General features: G+C 29.6%; 2 protein-coding genes and 1 pseudogene across 2 annotated transcripts; 1 reads left to right on the top strand and 2 right to left on the bottom strand.

Moving 5' to 3' along the window:
• Nucleotides 1–461: 461 nt before the first annotated feature.
• On the top strand, nucleotides 462–1016 carry LOC140173247 (secreted RxLR effector protein 161-like). The gene has a single exon (XM_072196042.1). The coding sequence runs from the start codon at nucleotides 462–464 to the stop codon at nucleotides 1014–1016; it is 555 nt and encodes a 184-aa protein (XP_072052143.1).
• Nucleotides 1017–5951: 4935 nt separating this feature from the next.
• LOC112804658 (small nucleolar RNA U3) lies at nucleotides 5952–6161 on the bottom strand (annotated as a pseudogene).
• Nucleotides 6162–17484: 11323 nt separating this feature from the next.
• LOC112803795 (uncharacterized mitochondrial protein AtMg00810-like) lies at nucleotides 17485–18061 on the bottom strand. The gene is made up of 2 exons (XM_025847256.1): nucleotides 17801–18061; nucleotides 17485–17649 (listed from the first exon to the last, which is right to left on the bottom strand). Exons 1-2 carry the CDS (start codon nucleotides 18059–18061, stop codon nucleotides 17485–17487), a joined length of 426 nt encoding a protein of 141 aa, XP_025703041.1.
• Between the last annotated feature and the right edge of the window lie 688 nt (nucleotides 18062–18749).

Below are 18749 nucleotides of genomic sequence, written 5' to 3'. Positions count from 1 at the left end.
GGAACAACTTGACGTGAAGACTGCATTCTTGCACGGTGACTTAGAGGAAGAAATCTACATGTATCAACCTGAGGGTTTCAAGGTTGAGGGTAAAGAAAGTCAGGTATGTCGCTTGAGGAAATCGCTATATGGATTGAAACAATCTCCTCGGCCATGGTATAAGCGATTTGACTCCTTTATGTTAAAACAAGATTTTTTTCAGAAGTAATTATGATTGTTGTGTATACATTCGTAAGCTTCCTCGAGGTGATTATATCCATCTTCTATTATATGTGAATGACATGCTTATTGTCTCTAAGAGCAAGGTAGAGATAGATATGTTAAAAGTTCAACTTGGTAAATAATTTGAAACAGAAGACTTGGGTGCTGCACGAAAAATATTAGGCATGAAAATTAAAAGAGAGAGATCAAGCCAAAAATTGTTCTTGAGCCAAAGAGGATACATTGAGTGCGTCATTGAAATGTTTGAAATGAAAAATGCTAAATCGGTGGTAACGCCGCTGGCTCCACATTTTAGGCTCTCTAGTAAACAATCTCCCATAAGAGCAGAGGATAAAGCTTACATGGAAAATGTACCTTATGCTAGTGCAGTCAGTAGCCTAATGTATGCTATGGTGTGTACACGCCCAGATATTTCACAGGCAGTCAGTGTTGTTAGCAGGTTCATGGCAAACCCGGGTAAGACACACTGGGAAGCAGTCAAGTGGATATTAAGATACTTGAAGGGTACCATTGACACAGGTTTATGCTTTAGTGGAAAATCATGTCAAATCAGCGGCTTTGTTGATTCTGATTATGCTGGTGATCTAGATAGAAGACGTTCTACGACTGATTATGTATATAAAATACAAGGTGCTCTAATTAGTTGGCGATCGATGTTACAAGCTACAGTGGCACTATCTACTACAGATGCTGAGTATATGGCAGTAGCAGAAGGGGTGAAAGAAGCATTGTGGCTAAGGAATCTTCTAGATGATTTGGGATTGAAGCAAGATTGCGTGAATTTTGAGTTGTGATAGTCAAAGTGCAATTCATTTGGCTAAAAATCAGGTTCATCATGCTCGTACCTAGCATATTGATGTAAGATATCACTTCGTACACGATGTTATAGAGAAAGGTAACATTTCTCTTATAAAAGTACACACAGATGAAAACCCTGCTGATATGTTGACTAAAGTAGTGTCAGAAAACAAGTTCCAACGCTATTTGGAATTGCTCAATATTGCTTCATGTTAGGCATTACATGGAGAAATAGAGGAACTACGATTGATTTGATTCTAAACAAGGTTGCGTAGGCAGTCATTGTAAAAATGGTGCAAACGGATATGAATACCACACTTTAATCGTCCAAAATTTGAGTAGATTTCAAATTGTGAACGAGGTGGAGAATTGTGAGAATAAAAGAAAGGCAGAGAGAAAACAAAAGGAGGCAGACAAAGGATGGAAGAGATAAAATGGTGGATAGTTAAGGAGTTTTTATAGGAAACTATTTTATAGTATGCTCTGTTGTTATTTATGGAAGTTAGAAGACTATATAAATGAGTGAAATCAAAATGTATTCAATTCAATTAAAATTAAAGGAATTCACATCCATAGAAATTATTCATTTTCTTTTTTTTCTGTTTAATAATTATATAGCAAGTGTATTATTGTGAGTAATGTTCAATTTCATATTCTATCTATTAAAAGTCAAAATTTTGCTGCAGACTCAACAATAACAAAAAATAACTACAACAGAAATCAATAATTTAGTGACAGATTCAAATTATCACTAAAAAATAGAGATGGTTTTACTAGAATTTGTCTAAAATTATTGCTAAGTAATATAAAATCGTCACAAAAATGTTTTTATTATAGTGGACTTTTTTTTATACAGATGAATTGAACCATTTTTAATCTTAAGTATTACATCACAATTTCACACACCATTCCCACAATACAATTATATGGATCTTTATATTCTATTAAATGGATCAAACTCATATTTAGAACCCCAGTGCAGTTTGAAAGAGGCCAACAAATCTTTTGTACCACGCCTCATCTGAGTTGTAGTGAAATATGAATCGGAGAGAAAATATGAATGTTCTTCAAAATATGAAGGCTCTTGTTTTTCAGGTTTGCTTTTGTTTTGACAAAATTAGAAAGCTTGAAGCCCATATTTAAGAAGAATAACGTAAGCTATATGTTGTATACCCAAAAAGGGTTAATTGCAAAGCCCACAAGCTCATATGGTCTCATAATTCTTATACAGATAGTATTGGGATTCAGCCCACAGAATGAAAAAATATCAGCAGTATCCCAAATAGCGCTAGTTTCTATGACGAGGAAAACAAAATTCTTGCCAAAAAAAATGCCAGAAAAAAAATTAAATAGCTATAATTGTGATAAAAAAGGTTGGTTAAGTGAAGCTTGAACAGAGAAGCTAATAGATGTACAAATTTTTTTAGTTAAAAGAAGCTTAAAATTAAAAGATTTTTTACTTTAGGACTTATCTCTCCTAAATTTAGTAACCATCCTCAATGAAAATCATAGAGAAATTTTTTTATTTCATATTATTTGTATTTAGTTTGTGTTTGTTTTTTAGTATTTTTTAGTCCTGTTCCAATACAAAAAAAATGAAGCTTGAATATCTATTCTATTTTGTGAAATAAAGTTGTATAGTTTTTGGTAAATACTCACGTTTTATGTGAAGTTGATAGTTAAATTATAATTTAATAAATTTTAATTATCAATTTTACATAAATATAATTATCAATTATACATAAATATAACTACATGAGCTTTCACCGTATTTTTACTTACGAAAGTTATTTAGTACAAACTAAAAAGTTGTATTATAGGTACTTCAAATAATATTTGATTTTTTTATATCACGAACATTTGAAATACGTATTATTATATATTATAACTATAAGCATGTTATTACCTTCAATTATCAATCAATATATTTTATGACGGAAAAAGAGAAAAAATTCAATTGAATTTTCTATGGCCCATCTCATGGTTGATTGCATCTCAAAAAGTGAAAAAACAATAAGGGTTAGATTATTATTATCCACTATATACTATGTCTCTATAGAAAGAAAGAAGAAAAAAGATATATATATATATCATAATTCTGTATATTTAATATGCTATTAATTAGAATAAATATAGAAAATTAACTTTTAATTAGTTGATATTATTTATTAATTTTTATTGTAAAATTATCTTTTTAACTTTTTTTTTTAGAAATTTAAGGTTTAGAATTAGAATTTAGATATAAAATTTATAAGTTAGAATTTAGAATTTAGAATTTAAAATATAAAATTTAGATTTTAAAATAAAAAATAATTTTAAAAAATTATTAACATTATCCAAAAAATAATTGATTTTTTAGTTGAACTCTATTAATTAATACCTTAACCTCCATCTATTCTTTTATGATGACTGTGATACATAGGCAATAAGTTTTATTGGGAGTTTCAAGAGTTTAATAATTGGTGAAGTTTAACCGCGATTCCTCCGAATGCAAGATTTTGATTATATTGTCGAATGAAAATTTGAGAGGTTTTCCTTTTATAATTTTTATTTATTTTATGTAATTTTTTCTGATACATTCATGCATTTGTTGCAAGCATATGTTTTTCTCTTCATATATAAGAGTCGAATAAAATAAAAATTTCAAAGACAAGAAAATATGCCATGCAACCTATGTAGTATTCATACACATGACATTATTATTTCATGTGTTTCTAAATCAATGTCTTTTTAATTTTTATATTTGACACAATTTGCGTTTAAAACTTTAAATACGTTAACTTTTCATTATTAAAGAAGTTCTATAGTCACCAAAAAAAAAGAAGTTATATGATATGTATTTTAGAATAGAGACAGTTTTATTATCATTATGAATAAGTATAAAAAACTAATTTTTAATTAGTTAATGTTAGTTAATTTTTTTTTATAAAAAATTATTTTTCAACCTTCATTGTTTTGAAAGTTTAGGATTTAGTATCAGAATTTAAAATTTAATCTATAATTAAAAAAATGAATATTAACTAAAAAAGTTGCTATATATATATATATATATATATATATATATATATATATATATATATATATATATATGCATGATTTTAAGGGGAAACTAAAAAAAGATTTAAATTTCTGATATGTTTATAAAGTCTTCATATAAAATTTTTGGCAGCTGGCTGCTATCTAAGAAGAAGAATAAGGAGGAAAGAAAAAAGAAACTATATATACTGTTGAACCACACGATGTTGAAGATATTTTATTTAATTAGTGTTATAGCTTTTAGGGATTTGGCAATCATTCTCCCTCACCCCACCATTGATATCATCTTTGAATGTCTTCCCTATATTGAAACTGATTAGACAGAAACCAAATAATCATTGAGTAAAATGGATAAACCATAAACATTTGCTTATATATTGGTTCCAAGGCCAAGAGGGTGTGTGCCACACTTTAACCTATTAATTAACAACTTAAGAATAAGTATAAAGAATTAATTTTTAATTACTTAATTAATATTAGTTTATTTTTTATTTTTAATTATAAAAATTTTCTGTCTTTTATTTAAAAAATTTAGATCTTATAGTTGATGGTGGTTAAAAGCTAGCATTTAAATTTAAGATAACATTGATAATTTAAAAAAAAATTAGTATTAGTTGAAAAAATATCGACTCCCTAATCATACTCATAAATGAGGGATAGAATATTAATTTTTTTGGATTGTTCATAGTATTTTTCAACTCGACGGGCTAAAGATTAATTCGTTGAGATTCAAAGTTTCATTTAAAAATTTGCTGTTGGTCAATAAATTACTGCATATAAGGAATTCAAAACTCCAACATTTATTTGAGCGGATAAATGAGTTGACTACTCCACCAACCCAAATTGGTTGCTATAGAATATTAGTTAGTTGGGGAAATGTTGATAGTAGAAATTAAAGAATTGAGTGAGAGGAACAGGTTTAGCCACTAAGCAGCTGTTGCTTGTTGCAGGACCAAAGGTGTCCAATTAATGCCTCAACTCATGACTACTGTGCAATTTGACACTTCTTTTTCAATCTATAGTTTCAACCCTAGTTATTAATATGAAGATATCCAAGTAGTTTTCATGCAATTGGATTGTATGAAGCAATCAAAATATACTAATATTTTGGCAATTTTCAAGTGAAATAATTTGATTTAATTTTGATTTCAGATTTATCATTTGATTATGTGATTCAACAGTCGAAACAACAAAACTCTTGTTTTTCTTTTGCTGTAAAATTATCTTATAAAAAATCCGATGGTAATAGCATCGGGAAAAAAAAAGTTAACAATAACTTCTATATAGTATTAAAAAAATGTTTCTTATAATTGAGTAAACATTAAATTTGCTCTTTATCTTTTTTTTTTAAGAATAAGATAATTTCTGTTTTAAAAAAGACATTTTGACTCTAACAAAATTATTTTAGAATAATATGATTTCTTTATCAAAATAATCTTAAATAATAACTGAAATTAGAATTATGGGGGTTTTATTTATAATTTGTGGAGAATTTTAAATTTCTACAAAGTTTTTTTTTACGATAAAATTAAGGTAAGTTCTACCCAACCCCTCTATTTCAACATGTAAATTACCCTTCGTAACGTGACATGCTTTAATTGGATGCTTAGTTTTAGTTTGAGTTAATTTAACTCAATAAGAGTTAATATATTAACTAAAGTAGGGTAATTTTGTAATTAAATATTTTTATAAGAGGGATAAATATATAATTTTTATAAACATTAAAAAATAAAGTTATATTTTTATTATTGTGTAGAAATTCAATTTACCCCAGTCTCATTTCTCTCTGAAATTGAAAGAAAAAATCAACTCATTGGGTGTTCCATATTTTGATGAACCAGGAAATAAGTATTTAGAGAAAATAACTAATTAAATGGGTAGGGAAAAAATATTTGAGTCTGTCAGAACACCGTGAGACCATCTCGACCACAAGGTTGTAGCGCGAATGATTCTCCACCGTTCAGATGGCATGCGCTTTGGAACAATTAATCACACTCTGACCTCACGGTCATAGTTCATCTGCCAGACTTTGGTTCCTGTCTTCTTAAAACTCAAGGATACAGATGTACGAGCCTATAGAACAAATCCTGTTCAAGTAAGGTCGTGTTCTGTGTTTTGTGTTCTTTGTGTTTAGTTATAAAAACTGCTTTTGTTTTGTGAACCTAGCTCAGGTGAGACTAAGTCTACGTTTGCGAAATTCAGAAAATCTTAAAATTTAAGAACGTGAAATCGATTATGATGGCTTTTTATGATGATAGTGTAGAAGGGGAAGACGAAAAAGAATATGAAAATAATGATGATGATGATGATAATGATAGTGATGGTGATGATGATATGGGATTTCTGGATGGCATTGAAATTAAATTTGAAGGTATTTAATTACATAATCACCCACTTTGGACTATAATTTAATTACTAATAATTTAACCATAGTTAACATAGCAACCAATTAAAAGATGACATGTCACAGAAGGTAAATTACATGTTATTATAGAAAGAGTAGGCTAAAATTTACCTAAAATTAATTATCATTATCACTATCACTATCATCATCTTTTTCATTATTATCACTATAATTTCTACCCCTACTATTTTAATTATGCAATTATATCTTATCATTGTGGTTATTTCTTCTACTGCGTTACATTGACAATAGCACTATTAACAATATTATTCTCTATTCTCATTTTTTGTGCGACACGATTTTTTTTTTAAAAAATTTTTATATTATAATTACTTTTTTTTTTTCTTGTAACATCACTTTTAATAATGATCCTTCTCCACTTAATTAACCATCATTTATGAAAATTTTTTTTTAAAAATAATCTTATTAATAGTTTATGGAATTTAAAATCTTACAAATTATAAATAAACTACTACAAAACGGTCTTATTTATTATTTAACGAATTTTTTAACAGAAAAATTATATTATCCTAAAATAATTTTATTAGGATTGGCGGTGTTTTTTTTGGGATAAAAATTGCCTTATCTTTTCAAGACAAAAATCAAATTGGGTGTTTACTTTAAATAATCCACTAAGATTTAAATGAGTTACACTCAATGATTTTGTATTAGATATAATAACTTCAAGGAAGGTTTGTGACTTACCCATTATATTTTATTAACATTCTAAGGTTTGATTTTAGAATATGTAATTCGCAAGGGTTTAAAACTCCTACAATTCAATATAAATCGCTGTAAATCAGTGCAGTAAAAAATTGAAGTAATATTTGAAACAATCGCTGTAAATAACAGAGAGCAAAAAATTGCCACAATATTTTTTTAAATAGCGTCAGTTTAACAAAAATATCTATAATTAAATTATAGAATACTTTACCGTGTCACTTAATTAAACCGTCATAATATATTTTTTGAGTTAAAAATCGCCGCAAGTGAGAAAAAACCCACAAATTAACTTTTTTTTTTTTTTGGTAGTGATTGACTTGATGTTCAGTTCCAGCATCAAAGGAAGTGGTTGTTCAACAAGATATACAAGAGATTGTTTCAAATTACAAATAATAAGTAAAATCACAGACAAACAAACTGGAATGATGAATTTCTCTTTTTTTTTTTTAAAGAAAATAAAAGTTATGGTTGTTGACTTATTATATGTAACTAATTTACTTTTATAATGACTCTTTCCGCCGTATGAGCTAATTATAAACCCTAATTCCCAAATTAAAGGGCCAGTTATAATGTGTCTAGAACATAGGAAAAGAAAAAAAAAATGACCACCCAAAATCCAACCGTATCTAACCACAATCATTTCCCACATTTTATTATAAATTGAATTTCTGTCCCCCATGTTTAATTAAATAAATTCCCTGATTATTCCTTCATCACTATGCTAATTAGTTAACATATATTATGTAATCTTTTGTTGTAGCTTGTAATGCTCCATTGTTGCAATGGAAGGTGGTGACTTAATTAGCTTGATTATTATTAATTCTTTTTAGTAGTTATTGACCAATTTAAAAGAACTAAAGGCCTCAAGAAATTTAATCAAGAAAAGAGGGATCTTGTGAGCTCTAAAATTAAGGTTATTAATAATATATTCCATGCTTTTTATTCATGGACTATATACATATACTTTATCTTAAAAAAAAAAACACTTTTTTTTTGCAGTTTTCAGGACCACTAATTATTATTATTATATGTGTGGGGTAGGAACAAGGACGAAATTTTTAGTTAGAATAAATTCTCTACTAAGTTTAAGGAATCAAAGCCCTGTGTTTACCTCTTCTAGTGAAGCAGGATATAGTGTTGAATTTTAATTATAAATTGTATTTGGGAAGACTCAAACTTTTCTTTCCATAAGCTTTTAAATTAAGATTTAATTATATAATGATTCATTGTAAACTCTTTTTTTTTTTGCTTAATTTATTAATTCAAATCTTTTTAATCTTGAACTTTCTTTAGCCACTTGATTAGCATATGGGAATGAATATTAATTAAAACAACTAACACAAACAAAAAGCAAAATCCCATTCAGGGAAAAAATTAAGTAAAAAGCTAAGAAAAAATCTACCCCACATGGCAGCTACCAACAATGCCACATGGAATCCAATTGTTACCATTTTCTATCTTTTCTTTGGGTAGGGTTTCATTATGGCTTTGTCACAACAACATGAACTAACTCACTATTGTTAACTCTTAATTATGACATAGTTGATAAAATGTTACTGAAAAATGAGTGGTCAAACTGGGAAATTCTTATTGGCTGAAGTAGAAAAGTTTTTTGAAAAAAGAAAAAGGATAGAATAGTGATGATAAGTGATGAGACAACACATGTAGTTTCTTAGTTGATTTAATTTGTGGTAAGTGGTAACACGTAGAAAAGCAACCTCATGTTCATATATAGGATGACAAGCCAAATTAACAATTCTTCAAATACTAACTCATAGTTTGTTGAAATAGGTTTGTTTTTCTCTGACCTATTATCTCATCATATCTCAACTTTGGGTACATATCAAGCAATTAGAAGTGGTAAAACATTCATAATTCATTCTTCTAGAATATTCTCTAGTATTCATACTAATTAAATTGTATCCAACAAGAGAATACTAGATACTTATGCATGGTTTATTCATATGGGAGACAACCTCATATATATACAATTAGCTAGTCAATTAGGCTGTATTTGTTTATAAATATAGAATATTAAAATATAAATATAAAAAATATAAAATTGTATTTAATAAATAAAATATAAATAAATATATTATTATATCTTAAGATACTAAATTAATATATTTTGTGTCTTTTTATTAAAAAAATATAAAAAATTAGAAATATTAGACAAAAATATAATTTTTTTATTATTACTATTAACTTTTTATAATTAAATTTTTGTCATTTTGTTTTTTTTTATTTTATGTAAAAAAAATTAAATTAAACTTTTTATTATTTATTCTATCTTATATTTAATTTATTATAAAATAAAATATAAAAATATTAATTTTTGTACTTTTATTCTTTGTTTTATATTTTCAATATCCTATCTTATTTTATTCTCAAAATAAACCCAGCCTTAGAATTATATACATTTAAAAAATTTCATATTCTTCTAATAGAATTAACACCACACTCAAAGAGATTAATATGAAATCGGTCAAAATAGTATGAATATAGAAAATAATAATAAAAAAATCACCTCTGCAGATTAAATCAATTTAATCGGCATTTTAATTTGATGATATCAATAACAGAATTAGTGTCCTAGAAAAGACATGGCTTTAAGTTTGTGGAAGATGGCTTAATTAATACTAAGAGCGAGTGAGCCTCTTAATTGTGAATGAGCCGATAGAAACTAAACCAAATTAAAGCAAAGCAAAAAAACTAAGAAAGTTTGTTATTCATTGATATATGAATGCATTTTGATTTAGACATGAGTGTCACATGGCCATGCATGTGCAACAATTCGTTCCACATGGTATATGACATGCGTGTGGGTCTCTCTTTACACCCAACTTATTTGTGTTTTTCTTTCTTTGGAACACTTTTCGCAACAAAATAGCTTCCAAGTTAGGAATGGAAAATTCAGCCTTGTGGCTTATACACAAAGAAAACCAATGAATTAGATAGCTTGATACCAATAATAATGTTAAGAGGAGTATCATGCTTTAAGATTAATAAAAGCTTAGCTACCTAAATTCTACACATCATACATGCATTTCAACATTTCTCTATCAAAAAGTGACCTACCAACGTTTCTCAATGTTAGCTTTTCTATGTTAAGAAGTTGGTTTATTTCTCCTTTCAATTCATCTACGTCAAATCATTAAGAAAGATATTTGAGAATAAAAAGATATTTGAATCTATGAACATAAACGAAAACCCTTGAGTTTTGATTTCCAACACAATTCTTGACCACTATATATCTTAATTCATGATCTTAATATAATGTGTGACTCTTTGTTCTTGTTAGAACCGAATAGAAATTCTCTTGTGAAAAAGATTATAAGATGATTTTGATATATGTAGAGATTAAAATTCTGAAACCTTATTTATATTTAATTATTTAGTTCTCACTAATAAACACTTATCAAATGTCTAAACCGATAAATAATCTTGATGACTTATACAATATAAATATAAATTAAAAAAAATAAAATTTTTTAAGAATTAAATGTAAAAGTTTATATATAGTCCGACGATTGCCTTTTCACCGCCGTTAGAGAATCAAACTTTTTCAACAATAATTAACCAATATTTTTAATTTTTAATTTTATTTATTCTCTCCTATAATAACACCACAAACAATATTGTTTTCTCTTCAATAATCCTCTCTCCTAGTTGCTGGTTAATTGATGATTGAAAATTATTAATTCCTTGTCTTATTCCATATTCAAATAAGCGATTACCCTTCTATATTTCTATTAATTAAGTAGTGGATCAAGTTAAGGTGAGGAATCGTGAGCAGTATGAGACTGTACATTTTTCTTTTTGAGGTATACATGGTTGACATGTCCACGTCGTTTGAGAATTATTACGAGATTCTATCTGTTTTGGAGTGTGGTGATGAATGAGCTGGTGTGTGTTAGGCAAATAAATATAGCAGCTGGCTCTTGTGAAACATCCTATCATACATCACGTGCCCATTTTTCTTTTCATGATCCTTCTATCTATTAAATAATAATACTTACATACATACATTATACACTTGGGACTTATTATTATAAGTATAATATGAACAAACAATTTTTTCTCTCTTATTTTTATATAAATATACTAGATGGGATATAAAAGTTTATTAATTTTATTTTTCAAAAGAAGAGCTAGCTAATAATTTACTCTGTATACCCTAAGTGATAATATATATATATATATATATATATTATAAAAAAAATAGTAATACAATTAGAATTTAATTTTAATACATTGAAAATATATATATAAAGATATTACTTAATTATTAGATTTATATATTTAAATAACTTTTGTAACTAGTGTATATATTTAAAATTAATTATTTTTGTTGATATATCAATATGTATTTAAATGTCTGTATAAAATATATTATTAGTATATGAAAATTAATTTTTTATACTTAAATAATTTAATTAACGTTTTCAGATAGCTTTTATCAAATAAATTATTTATACAAATTATCAACTAAATTTTTCTTACTACTAGTTGTAAAGTTATCAGTTTCTTTTTTAATTTTTTATGAGAGAAAAATATACGAGTTTGTAAACTTTATAAGAAGTGTAAATAATATAAATGGGGACATTGATTTTTTTCCATTTTTCTTGATAAAACTAAAGTAGCTAGACTTTTCTATGCCCAGCCATTGGTCGATTGGCCCATAGAAAAGTTGAGAATCAATAATCTAAGATCGATTTGATTTTTCAATGACTCCTTCCTACAATGCAAAATAATATTCCTTAAGTCTTGTCACTTTTTGAATTATTCTACACATCTTTTGCTTTTGATGATGGCCCTCACAGTTGAACAACAAGATGGTTATAAACTATGCATGTCCTTGCCCTAATACCTGCTAAGAGAAATTTCAATTTTTTAATTTTTCATGAATCATATGATAATGTTTGTTTTAATTTCGTTATTATTCTAGCTATGACTCTAGCCTACATGTTATAGAGGTTGGCATCCATTGTCTTATGTTCAAATTAAATACCTTTTAAGCTAACTTTTTTTGTGTGCATGTTTTTTGTGATTACATTTTTGAGTCCTTAAAAGGTTTTTCTGACACAAGGGAGAAAAGGTTTTTCTGATTATATCAAAGTTTCTGCTTTTAGCTATTTACTATGTGTGAGGGTGATGCCAAGTGTACATACCACCACAATTTTTTTTCTGTTTTTTGGACTTGTGTGCCACATGTTATATGTAGAACTGAATCGAATTTTGTGGTGTTTTTAAAAAGATAATGATATTTTGTAAGTATAATACCCACAACTAATTGGTCCTAGGATCACTCACTCATATAAATGACACTATCATATTTTTCATCTCTCAAACTCACTAACACTCATAAAACAAGGGAGAGAATTTTCACATTTCAAAATATACACATTTCATTATGGAACACACATATAATACACAAGGCATATGTGCCTTTATATAGGCAATGCTTCCTACTAAAATAATAATTTATGAATCACAAATCAATTTTGTAATGACTACCATTTTATGACTTGGCTTCATGAATCTTCTTTCAACTTGTATTGTAGCTTCTATAATCTTCTAATTTCAATTCAATTTGATTTTGAATTCTTCAATGTTGTAGAATGTTGTAGTTATACTACTCTCTTGAATGTTCTTGGTTATTCTCCAAATTTCCAACATCTTCTAGTAAATTAATGATTATTGTTTTCAATTCAAACTTTGCTTCTTCAATTCTTTAACCATGTTTCATGAAGCTTCTAGTCCATGCAACTTGATTTAAAATTTTAATCAACATTGCCTCCCTTAAATCAAACTTGCAGAATTAAGCATCTTCTTCAATTTGTAAAATAACTCGATCTTTAATGGCTTTGTAAATATATCAGCAACTTGTTCTTCAGTTGGACAATACTCGATCACTGATTTTTGTTTGTATCCTTTTGCAACTAATATTGCTTTGAAACAATCAACTTCACCACTGGGTTTGTACTTAGTCTTGTAAATCCACTTTACTCCAATCGGCTTCTTATCTGTTGGTAAATCTGTCAGCTCCCATGTGTCATTCTTCTCAATGGCATGAATCTCCTCATCCATTGCTTTCTTCCGATTGTTATCTTTAAAGGCTTCTTCAAAGTTCAATGGCTCACAATCTGAAAATAGAGCAAAATTTATGATTTCTTCATCAGACGGATCGTTGTCATTGCCAACTTCATAATCTGCTAATCTAGCAGGTAGTCTCCACTCTCTTTGAGGTCTTCTAGATGATTCAGGTTGTTCGGTTGCATCTGGTTGTCTTTCTTCTTCATCATCACATGTATTTGAAATTACAATCGGATGTTTTTCTGTCTTTGTGTCCCAGTTCCACATGTCTTTCTCGTCGAACGTCACGTCTCTGCTGATGATTACTTTCTTTGTTTCTGGATTGTACAACTTGTATGCTTTTGAGTCTGTGCTATAGCCAATAAAGATACACTTCTCGCCTTTGTCATCTAACTTCTTCCTTAATTGATCTGGTACGTGGGCATAAGCAATACACCCAAAGACTCTGAAATGATGAATGGAAGGCCGCTTTCCACTCCAAGCTTCCTCTGGAGTTTTATCACGAACACTTTTTGTTGGACAGCTGTTTAAAATATGAACTGCTGTTGCGACTGCTTCTGCCCAAAACTCTTTAGGCATTTGTTTTGACTTGAGCATGCATCTGACCATATCCATGATGGTTCTATTCTTTCTTTCAGCCACTCCATTTTGTTGAGGAGTGTATCTAGTTGTTAGTTGGTGTTGAATTCCGTGTTTCTTAAAGTATTCTGAACATGTAAGATATTCTGTTCCTCTGTCTGTTCTGAGAATTTTGATTTTACAGCCACTTTGTTTTTCGACAAACGCCTTGAATGTCTTAAAGACATCACATGCTTTTGATTTCTGCTTCAGAAAGTATACCCATGTATATCTACTAAAATCATCAATAAAAGTGATAAAGTACCTGCTACCACCATTACTTGGAACTTCTACAGAACAGAGATCTGAATGCACAATTTCAAGTAATCTTCTAGCTCTCCGTGACTTTCCTGTAGGGAATGGATCTCTGTGCTTCTTTCCCAGTTGACAAATCTCACAAATACAATTGGGAATATGAATCCGTGGTAGACCAGAAACAAGTCTTTTTCTTGACAGGTAGTTTAGGCCAGAAAAATGAAAGTGCCCAAACCGCATATGCCACAACCAGTTATCATCAAGTATCACAGAACTCATGCAAGAGGGATTAACATGTTGAATTTTTAACGGAAACATTCTGTTTGAGGTCATCTTTGCTTTATCTATGAACCTTCCGTTGTTGTCAAATACAGTACAATATCCATGATAAGTTATCATCTTATATCCCTTCTCAGATAATTGCCCCATACTCAGTAAATTGTAATCAAGTTCAGGAGCATAGAAAACATCAGAAATATAACTCAGAGAACCATCTTTCAATCTAATTGGTATGTGCCCTTTTCCTTCAATAGGGATCTTTGTACTATTACCAAACTTCAATAATAGTTTAAGTGAATCATCTATTGAAGAAAATAACTCCTTTCTACCAGACATATGATTACTGCAAGCATTATCCAAGTACCATATATTTTCATCTTCAGCACATGAATTACTTGTAAAAAATAAAGTCTGAGTACCCGGATTATCATCAGTGTTTTGATGCTGATTTTCTGCAACGTGTGCTTGATTATTATTCATCATTTTGAATCTGCAATCTGCTACTTTGTGTCCATACTTTCCACAATGAAAACAGTTGAAATTGGTTCTTTCTTGATGAAAATTTCCTCGACCTCTTCTTCGGTTGACAGGCCTGAAATTTGTTCCACCTCTTCCTTGATTAGGTGGTGTAAAGTTATTGTAACTTCCTTGGTTGTAATTGCCACGACCTCTACCTCTAAAACTTCCTCTGCCTCTACTTTGAAAATTAAAACCACGACCTCGTCCTTCTTGTGTACGGTTTGATTCTGTAACGTTGTTGAAATTTACTCGACTTTTCAGGGCTTCCTCGGTTGATTTTTCTGACTTCTCTAGTATTCTACTGATGTGGCTTTCCATGGTTCCTTGCAACTCTGCAATCGTCATAGTATCCATATCGTGGGACTCTAGTATCGTAGTCACCACATGGTCATACTTCATCGGCATGGTGCGAAGAATTTTCTCCACCACTTTGCTATCGGGGATATCTTCTCCATAGACTCTCATCTTATTGACAAGATCTGTAACACGAGTAAAATATTGCTCAACGGTTTCTGAGCTAGACATCTCGTACCTTTCATATTCTCTTCTTAAAGACTGTAGCTTTGCTTTCTGAGCTTTATCTACGCCTTTGTATGACAGCTTCAACGTGTTCCATGCTTCCTTTGCACTTTTGGCATTTGCTATTTTGCCAAACACCGTATAATCTACTCCTTGATGAATTTGAGATAGCGCCAATTGATCTCTCCTTTGTTGGGCAGCATCTGCTCCTTCTTGCAAACCTGGTTCAATGAAATTCCACAGGTTCTGGGCCTTCAAATGGGTGGACATCAAAGTCTCCCAATAACTATAATCAAGTTTCCCATCTAACTTAGGACCGGACCACACAATATTGAAAGTGTTTGCCATACTGACTCTATGAATAAACAACTATGTGAGAACTCTCACACACCTCACAAACTCTCAAACACCAGGCGCTGGATTAACCAGCTCTGATACCAAATGTAAGTATAATACCCACAACTAATTGGCCCTAGGATCACTCACTCATATAAATGACACTATCATATTTTTCATCTCTCAAACTCACTAACACTCATAAAACAAGGGAGAGAATTTTCACATTTCAAAATATACACATTTCATTATGGAACACACATATAATACACAAGGCATATGTGCCTTTATATAGGCAATGCTTCCTACTAAAATAATAATTTATGAATCACAAATCAATTTTGTAATGACTATCATTTTATGACTTGGCTTCATGAATCTTCTTTCAACTTGTATTGTAGCTTCTATAATCTTCTAATTTCAATTCAATTTGATTTTGAATTCTTCAATGTTGTAGAATGTTGTAGTTATACTACTCTCTTGAATGTTCTTGGTTATTCTCCAAATTTCCAACATCTTCTAGTAAATTAATGATTATTGTTTTCAATTCAAACTTTGCTTCTTCAATTCTTTAATCATGTTTCATGAAGCTTCTAGTCCATGCAAGTTGATTTAAAATTTTAATCAACATATTTGCATATATTATAAATAATATTATTTAGAATTAATTAAGGTACTAAATAAATATTATGCCAAAATTTAAGAGTAATGTTATATGAATAACAAAATTTTTATTATTTTTGCAACGTTTAGCTAATATTAAATTTTAATTATATAAAAATAAAATATTAGTTTAAAATATTCACTAATATTAATAAAAAATATTGTTTTTAACATTTTTTTTTAAAATATGTGAAATCTAAAATCTACCACAATCCCTCCAAAACAAAATTAAAAGAGAGAAAAAAAGAGAAATGTATAAATTGACTGAAATGCATAAATTGACTACATTTATTTATAGTAAAACAGATTTTAGGATTAATGAAAATGCAATATTGTAATGCACTAACAATAGATCTATAATGTTTGAAGGTATTAATGATTTAGGTAAGAAGAAAAGAAGAGGATTGATATGAAATTCAATAAGAAAGCATATGAGAATGAAGAGAAGAGAGAAAGAGAGAAGAAAGAAGAAAGAATAAAAAGAGAATGAATACTGTTATTAAATTAGAGAAGTGAGTGATATAAAAAAGTAAGTAATTACAAACAGTATGTAGCTACTTATAGCAAAGGACTAACTAACAAAGAGTCTAAGCTAACTTAACTAACTAATGCTTCTGGAAAGTTCAACAACTAACTAGACTTTGATTCTAATCACAATGCTAATACACCTATCATTATCTCTAGTTTTCTTTTTTCTTATTTTCTGCACATGTATCTTGCTTTTGGAACACTACTGTAGCTTCTGCAACATTCAATCAATCTCTAAAATGCAGAAAGGCCTTTGAAGGGATTGCCTTTGTTAGGGTGTCAGCTACTTGAACTGATCTTGAAATGTAACTCACTCTTATATTTTTGCTGTTAACATGATCTTTTATAAAATGGAGATCAATTTCAATGTACCTAGATTTGGAATGCAAAATAGGATTTGCAGTCAACAATACTGCACTTTGGTTATCACAATTTAGCAAGGAAAACTCCTTTGGTGGAAATTAAAGCTCCCACAACAATTTCTTCATCTAAATCATCAGCTCAGCAACTAAATCTGCCATGCTTCTATATTTTGTCTCAATGCTAGACTTTGCAACTGTAGTTTGCTTCCTTGAAGCACAAGATACTAGGTTTGACCCTAGAAAGACACAGTAGCCACTGGTTGACTTCTTATCATCAGGAGCCAGCCCAATCTGAGTCACAATAAACAGTGATTGTCATAGAGCTTTCTTTCTTCATATGCAGATTATGACTTGAAGTTCCATTCAAGTATCCGAGCACCCTTTTTATAATTTTCTATTGACATTCTAATGGAGATTAAACGAATTGTGCTAGCTTGAGTACAATATAAGATATCTCAAGCTTTGTCACAGTTAGGTATTGGTGATTGCCAATTATGGATCTATAAAGTGCAGGGTCATGAAACTTAGCACCACCAAAGTCTGACAATTTGGCTGTAGATGGTAAGGGAGTGTGACAAAAGATGCACCACACTATGTTAGCCTTTTTCATTAGTTCCTTTATATACTTATGCTGAGTGAGACATAAGCCACCACTGCTTGTATTTGTCACTTGAATTCCAAGGAAATAATGCAGGCTTCCCATGTCCTTTAAAGCAAACTTAACATTCAGCTACTTGATGAACTGTTTGATTGTGTCTTTAGACTCACCTATGGCTATTATGTCATCTACATAGATTAGCACAAAGGTTTTCACTCTATTGAATTTACTTTGGAATACTAACACATCAAACTTGACAGATTTAAAGCCAATGTCACTCAAACCTAGCTTGCAATACTATTCCCTTGGTGCTTATTTCAGGCCATAGAGAGCCTTTGTTAATTTGCAAACTTGTGATAAATCTCCCTTTTCATATCCTTAAGGCTGCTTCATGTACACTTCCTCCATCAAGTCACCATGTAGGAAGGCATTATTAACATCAAGTTGCCTTATTGGCCATGAGATTGCCAAGGCAATGGACAAAGTTATCCTTATCCTTATAGAGGTGGGTTTTACTATAAGGATGTAAGTTTCTGTAAAGTCAAAGCTTAATCTTTGTGCATAGCCGTGAGCAACTAACCTTGCCTTGTATTTTTAGAAAAACCCATCTGAGTTGTACTTTGCTCTAAAAATCCATTTGCTACCTACAACATCTTTGTTTGGTGGCAACTGTACTAACTTCTGTGTGTTATTTTTCATCAAAGCATCATACTCCACATCCATTGCTACTTTTCATTTTGGCTTGTTGAGGGCTTGTTTCACACTTCTTGGTTCTAAGCTTGCTTGAAAAGCT

The sequence above is a fragment of the Arachis hypogaea genome, chromosome 5 (genome assembly GCF_003086295.3).
Source record: "Arachis hypogaea cultivar Tifrunner chromosome 5, arahy.Tifrunner.gnm2.J5K5, whole genome shotgun sequence".
In the NCBI taxonomy this organism is placed as follows: Eukaryota; Viridiplantae; Streptophyta; class Magnoliopsida; order Fabales; family Fabaceae; genus Arachis; species Arachis hypogaea.
This window is presented reverse-complemented; position numbering and strand designations above follow the sequence as displayed.

What these genes read in the sequence shown, in the direction of transcription:
- LOC140173247 (XM_072196042.1), top strand. Translation starts at nt 462, where the DNA reads ATGTTTGAAATGAAAAATGCTAAATCGGTGGTAACGCCGCTGGCTCCA.
- LOC112803795 (XM_025847256.1), bottom strand. Translation starts at nt 18,061, where the DNA reads ATGGGAAGCCTGCATTATTTCCTTGGAATTCAAGTGACAAATACAAGC. An exon ending in AGCTTGAGATATCTTATATT is followed by an intron (nt 17,650 to 17,800) that starts GTACTCAAGCTA and finishes ATTGTGACTCAG; the next exon opens with ATTGGGCTGGCTCCTGATGA.